Below are 6,860 nucleotides of genomic sequence, written 5' to 3'. Positions count from 1 at the left end.
TTTTAGCTTTCACTATTATACTCCTTTTCCTCATGGTATTGTTCCATTCCACTTTCACGTCCAACTGGCCCTTCCCAGAATTCTTTCACCCCCTTCCCTTTTACCACCTTGTCAAATGCTTCGTGGGCTCCACAACTCAAATCCAACTTGATTTTCATGGGGTGATCATGGTTGTGATTGTTGTATTATATGCAAATCTTTTTCCCTCCACCCTCCACATCATTGATCCTCTCCACTGCTTCATCACCTTCATACTGTCTTCCGGGTTTGATAAGCTATGGTTGAATCAGGCAAGCTCTATAGCTTTCTCTCTGTTCTGTTCTGTTCTGTTAGTTGCCCTTTTTGTTTCAGCTTCATCATGAAGAAGTTGTGATTCTAATCTGCTTTGACTGATATGAATGATACGAAACTTATGAGTTATCCTTGAGGCGGAGTTGCTTCCCCGCTTAGTTACATTCAGGATAATGCTTTCTTGATATTTGGATTGATCATAACTCAGTAAGGGAAATAAGTTCATAGCATGACCGGAGTTTAGGGGAGAAATTGCACTCTGTGAGAGTTTATATGTGTCTAATGCATCGGTCAAGTTAATGCAGAAGTTGATGCTTGGACTAGGCTATATGAACTTATTAATTGTCAATGTTTTCTTCAAACGTCATTTAGAAAGTCATTGGAGATCGAAGTGGCTGCTTAAGGTTGCTTGTGCTTATTATTTTTCCCGAACCAGTTTGTTCTGTGTTGAATGCTGTGCGTGGACATCTTATTGTATGTTTATGTGCAAGTCAGTCCAATATCGATGGAGAATTGGTTTCTTTTTCTGCAGAGTTATTGAGGAGAGGCAATATGTTACGAGCCAAAATGATGGGAAACTTCCACGGTCATAGGATTCATCTTAATCTGATTACTTCCTGGCTCATCATTCTCGTGTTCTTGAGCTATTCATCCAATGCACCTGATGTCGAAGGTTATCTTCCTCTTCTTATTTTTTATTTTATTTTTCAACTGTAATACATTGCAAGATCGTGTTTCCAACAGGATATTTGAGGTGACTACGATCTAATGCTTTGGTGCTCTCTATGACTTCTTCAGGTGAAGCTTTGGTCGATTTCCTGAGGGTCCTTAATGATTCCAATCATCTTATTAACGATTGGAACGATAACTTTGTGAGCCCGTGCTTTAGTTGGTCCCATGTCACCTGCAGAGATGGGATTAATGTTGTAGCCCTGTGAGTACATTAACTGTTCCATTTATTCCAATCTTCTTTTATGATCATGCTTCACGCACATTCATACTATTGTAACCTTGGATTAGATTCAATCAAGTCTGTTCTTTCCTGGAAATTACAGGGCCCTGGAATCGAAAGGATTTTCAGGAACGCTTTCTCCTGCAATCACCAAATTAAAGTACCTAGTCAGCTTGTAAGTTGTCGAACTAGAATAGCTCTACCTTTTGCCTTTTTTTCTTTATTACCGATTTCATGGAAGGAAGTAGGTAAATATATAGAATCCCTTCAGTGGCTGGTAGTTATTGATTGTCTGTCACAAACTTCTCATTCTGTTTTTTTCCCGATAGACTCGTCTGTCCTTTGTTACTATTTACCGTTTGGTTGTAGAAGATTCCCCGAGATTCGAATAAAGGGTAGTAACTTTTGTATTATACTTCAGAAAGTGTGGTTCTCCGAAAAACTTATGATATGCCTTTGCTTCTTCATAGAAAAGTAAGGGGAATATGGAACTTAAATGCAGTCTTCGTGCGAAGGAAATAGAACGGGAACTGTCTTCCCTGATGGTGAAATCTGCCGCGCTTCACAAATACACTTTGACCTCATTTGCTGCAGGGAATTGCAGAACAATGATCTAACAGGTGAACTACCTGATTTTCTCGGAACTATGGAGCAGTTAGAAGTTCTGAATCTCGCGAATAATAAGTTCAGTGGCACTATACCATCTTCGTGGGGTCGACTGTCCAATTTAAGGCATCTGTGAGTATAACTCCGTGTGTCAGAGAATTTGTGCTTCCTATTTATGCTGTAACACTTTTAACCTTGGTGTAGTATACTGAGTGGAAATCACCTATCTGGGTCCATTCCCGACACAATAGCGAACATTACAGTACTGAAAGAATTGTAAGCAAACCTAGTCCGACATTCCTTAGATGATATATGCCCTTTGATGTTCAAATTTCTCATTTACTAATGGTTTTCTTTTTGATAGGGACCTTTCATCCAATGACTTGACGGGAAGAGTTCCAAGCGCACTCTTTTCATTGGCAATTTTCAAGTATGCCATAACGTTTCTCCTCAAAATTTTTGAACAACATTGAATAAGCTCAGACTGGTGCCACTTGGAATTTGAAATTTTATCTTAGCAATCACTTATAGATATCCGCAGTTCTTGACTTAATTGGAGAAATTCTTTTATTGTCAGTTTCACAGGAACTCATGTTCTATGTGGCTCAAACTTGACTCAACCTTGTGTATCGAAATCACCAGTTCCAGGTTTCTTCTCCTCCTTTCCTAAGCCTTGATGAATTTTATCTGCATCAGCAAATTGTGAATAAACTTGGATGGAATAAACATAGCAGTGTCATCAAAGAAGCTGAAACTTGGGGTCATAACTGGTGTAAGTTGCGGTGTTTTCGTTCTGTTGACTGGGGCTCTCTTAGGGTACCGATTCCTCCAGTTTCACAAACAGAATTGCGATGTGTTCGTTGACGTTGCAGGTGAGTTTTTTTCCTCCTCCCGCCCCCCCCCCCCCCCCCCCCCCCCCCCCCCCCCCTTTCTTCTCAATCGCATTGCCATATAATGGATCATGCCCTGTTTGGTACGAACAACTGGAAAAAAAGTAAAGGAAAGAACAATTCTTGCTACGTAATTGGACTGCTCCATTGATGATTTTGTTCCGTTCTATTCCATCGCACCAAACAAGGCCTTGGTCCTTTGCAGCAATTTAGTGATTGGAGCCTTGTTTTTATTCATTAACTTTAGGCGATGATGTTGGGAAAATCTCTTTTTCCCAAGTGAGAAGATTCTCATGGCGGGAAATACAACTTGCTACCGACAATTTCAGTGAGAGCAACATAATTGGGCAGGGTGGCTTTGGCAAGGTTTACAGGGGTGTCCTTTCAGACAACACAATGATCGCTGTCAAACGACTAACTGACTACTACAGTCCTGGGGGGGAAGCCGCCTTCTGTAGGGAAGTAGAACTCATTAGCGTTGCTGTTCACAAGAACCTCCTTCGACTGATTGGATTCTGTACAACCTTTTCGGAGCGAATGCTGATATACCCGTATATGAAGAACCTTAGTGTCGCATACCACTTGAGAGGTACTTCAAATTTCCCTTACCGGAGATAAACACAAGCTCCAAGATTCAAACTGTGACACTGATATATATACCACGTTAATTTTTTTTTGGACTGCTGCCAACGTATATAAAAGCTTAAACTGTAATATAAATATGTTGCAGGTACACATATCTTGTCGAACATTAACGTATCCTTGGTGTCTGTCATTATATATAATACGTTTCCACATGATATGATTGATTATAGATCTGAAACCTGGGGAGAAGGGCTTGGATTGGCCAACAAGGAAACGCATAGCATTCTGTGCAGCTTGCGGATTGGAGTACCTGCACGAGCATTGTAACCCCAAGATTATACATCGGGATCTAAAGGCCGCTAACATCCTCCTGGATGATAATTTCGAGCCTGTCGTTGGCGACTTCGGGCTAGCAAAGATCGTCGATGCAAAGCTCACTCATGTCACCACGCAAGTAAGAGGCACCATGGGCCACATTGCGCCAGAGTATCTGTCTACAGGTAAATCATCAGAAAAGACCGATGTCTTTGGCTATGGCATAACACTTCTCGAACTTGTGACTGGTCAGCGGGCTATCGACTTCTCCCGGCTCGAGGAGGAGGAGGATGTTCTGTTGCTTGACCATGTAAGGTTTTTATCACTTCGCGTATATATTTCGTTAATTGGTAGATATTAAGTGCAAATGAATGTCGGGTAAGTAGATATTAAGGGGAATTTATCAGTGCTAGCAAACAGATTCGTGCTCTAATACCAGTTGAAAATTATGAACCGGTCACCTGCCAACTTTTTTGAAGAGACGGGCTTTTCATGAAATCGTTCACGTAACATACTACCATTATTAAATCGGTCTGATACAATGTGAACAGATCAAGAAGCTGTTGAGAGAAGACAGGCTCAAAGATATAGTGGACCAGAACCTGGCGGTGTACGACCTCAAAGAAGTTGAGACCATCGTGCAGGTTGCATTTCTCTGCACCCAGAGCTCGCCTGATGAACGGCCAAGTATGACGGATGTGGTCAACATGCTGCAAGGAGTCGGTTTGTCAGAGAGATGGGCGCAGTGGGAGCAGCATGAGGAAGAAAGGAATAAGCAGTACTCATACATGTCTCACCATTTTGCCTGGGTCGAAGAGACCACGCAGCTCGAAGCAATACAGCTATCCAAGGCCAGATAACAGGGCTCTAGTAATACGACTCGCCTGGAATTTTGGAGACAGACTGTTTGAATCAGGAACAGCTTTGGATTGCGATGTTCGATATCGCCTAATATACTAGGTAGTGAAAAAAAAAAAAAGAATGAGATGTTCACCAAAGGAAAAAAAAAAAAAGAACGAGAAGAAGAAACAGACTAACCGAGTCTTGCGTAGGCATCATCATATTATGTTTCAGTGACATGAAATATGTACATATACTGGGTGTTTTTGTGGCATATCTCTCATTTTGCTGCTTCTGTTTTCCATCTCGTGTAATGAAAAGGCAGTTTCTCAATGTTCTTTATTTTCTAATTTAATTTTTCGGTAGATATGTAGGCCAAAGATAGTGTACGGAAGCACGAATAGTATTCCATAATAGAGCGAATCGATGCAGTCGGCGAGAAGCGATGGAAATGAGGGCCAAGAGGATGAAGCAACGACTGGGTCCAGCCACACCCATCGACCATCCGCATCCCTAATAACACATCCAGCTCCGGCCTGACTTGGGTTGCCTGAAGACGCGCAATCTGTGTAAGATTGACCCAAACCGACCAGGAACAAAACATGCAATGCATATGCCATTTGCACAAACAACAAGCCAATTTTCTCGTATGTGGAGAAAACTTGGAACCTTTGATTTCGCATTCAGACTTCTCGTGCCCAAAAATTTCCCACTCTTGGGCGACATTTTTTTGGTCCCGAAGCGATGGTATTCTTGGGGAATGCACTCTTTGGAAAACTTTTTGGAGTCTGTCACTGAGTATTTGACTATTAAGTATGAATCATAGTTGCCATCTATTTTCTGAGATGTTTGGAATTTTCAGCACTCCATGGACCATGGACATGCATAAGAGAAATGCTATTCCCACTCGCACTAAAACATAAATTTTATTTGTTCAAATAACAATTAAGGTAAAGCAGGGCCAAGTATTCTATGGTTATCCCATAGAGAATAGAATCATTATCGAAAGAATCATTATCGAAATTATTTTCAGAAGAACATGTACTCGAAGAGCTTGCTTTAAACCAATCCATATTTCAAACTAATAAACCTTCCAGTCTCTCAAATATTTATCAAGATATTCAAACAGCATATCAGTTCCTTACATTTTCAGTATTCCAATCTATACCTAGACGAAAAGCTCTAGAGATCTATTGAACCATTAGCCAGTTTGAAGATGCTAATCCGTATCTAATTCTCCTACCCAGCTTCTCTCAAAGATTAAGATCTAAGAAATACCTGGACGAATGGAAGAAGCCTCACACAGTGTTTCCCTGCAAGATCTAGCACATACCTTACCCAACTGCTGTACCTGGTTTTAACAATAATAGTAGGCAGACAAACTCAGTAAGACTCTCTATCGATCTATCTCCTATCCCAACTGCTGTACCTAGACGAACGATAATGCACGAGGATAACTCTACTCCAGTCGATAACCTCCATCTACTTAGACGGTGTTCATAACACTACCGGGCCATTGTCCAATTTTCTCCCTGACACTGCCCTAACTGTCGGGACTTACAAACGGGAATACCTTAGGACTCCCCCCGGGTTCCTATGAACGGTGAATGTGTAGGGTCCATTAGAGCGACTGGATGGACATTAGAGCCTCCTAACATTACTTCTTATGCTAGCATCAGTTCATTGTGATATTGGATCTATACTTCTAAAGAGATCTTACGCTATGGCTGCCTAATTACTATATTTACCAGCTTCAATTCATTGTATAGATATGTACCTTGCCACACCTGAAGAGGAACACTATATGAGTTTCTACCAGCCATGAAGGCGGTCCTAGATGACATGACCTATGAGTTCTACTGGATCTGAGAATAAAAACGAACTATACATCCTATCCCCACTTATGGCTCTGATACCATTTACACCCAAGATCTATCATAAGGGATAACCATAGAATATTGAAAGAACAAGGCTCTGATATGCATGGACGATCAAGATAAATATAAGATCAACATGGAAGATTTATTCAGAAACTTAGCCCATGATGGGCTGAAGGGAGTACGTGATGTTCAAGAAAACAAAAGAAGAAATGAGAAGGGAAGAGTCTGAAAGAACTCGACCCAAGCTTACACTGGAACTTACACACAGAATGGGGGTTGGAGGATCCGGGTTATGGGAGCCGGATGTTTACATATGAGAAGAAGAGAAGAGAAGAAGAGAGTGTTCTAGGTGGAAGTGTTCTGCCCTCAATGCTGGAGGAGAGGCCACTCTTATAGGCGATGGAAGATGCCTTGTAGAACTGTGCAGCTTTGGACTGTACACTCACATGCGGGGTACTGTCGAGCTCAGTGGAAGAACTGTAGCTACAGTGTCTTTTTTGT

At 41.4% G+C, this 6,860-nt stretch overlaps 1 protein-coding gene across 4 annotated transcripts; it reads left to right on the top strand.

The window, feature by feature from the left end:
* LOC116199528 (probable LRR receptor-like serine/threonine-protein kinase At5g63710) lies at nt 1-4,812 on the top strand. Of its 4 annotated transcripts, none has more exons than XM_031529901.1 (12): nt 1-290; nt 824-964; nt 1,090-1,225; nt 1,347-1,418; nt 1,838-1,981; nt 2,054-2,125; nt 2,214-2,279; nt 2,427-2,497; nt 2,581-2,721; nt 2,987-3,328; nt 3,555-3,949; nt 4,191-4,812. In XM_031529901.1, the coding sequence occupies exons 1-12, from the start codon at nt 278-280 to the stop codon at nt 4,497-4,499; spliced, it is 1,902 nt and encodes a 633-aa protein (XP_031385761.1). In that variant the 5' UTR covers nt 1-277; the 3' UTR covers nt 4,500-4,812. The 4 variants fall into 4 exon arrangements, with proteins under 4 accessions (XP_031385761.1, XP_031385763.1, XP_031385762.1 ...); XM_031529903.1 differs by having other exon boundaries at nt 2-290; nt 2,665-2,721; XM_031529902.1 differs by having other exon boundaries at nt 2-290; nt 2,584-2,721.
* Nucleotides 4,813-6,860: the final 2,048 nt, after the last annotated feature.

Source organism: Punica granatum, chromosome 3, assembly GCF_007655135.1.
Source record: "Punica granatum isolate Tunisia-2019 chromosome 3, ASM765513v2, whole genome shotgun sequence".
NCBI classification, from domain to species: domain Eukaryota; kingdom Viridiplantae; phylum Streptophyta; class Magnoliopsida; order Myrtales; family Lythraceae; genus Punica; species Punica granatum.
This window is presented reverse-complemented; position numbering and strand designations above follow the sequence as displayed.

Bases quoted from the DNA above. Each gene is read 5' to 3' on its own strand.
- LOC116199528 (XM_031529901.1), top strand. The intron at 2,280-2,426 runs GTATGCCATAAC...TTTTATTGTCAG, and splicing joins TTTTCATTGGCAATTTTCAA to TTTCACAGGAACTCATGTTC. The intron at 3,329-3,554 runs GTACTTCAAATT...GATTGATTATAG, and splicing joins TGTCGCATACCACTTGAGAG to ATCTGAAACCTGGGGAGAAG.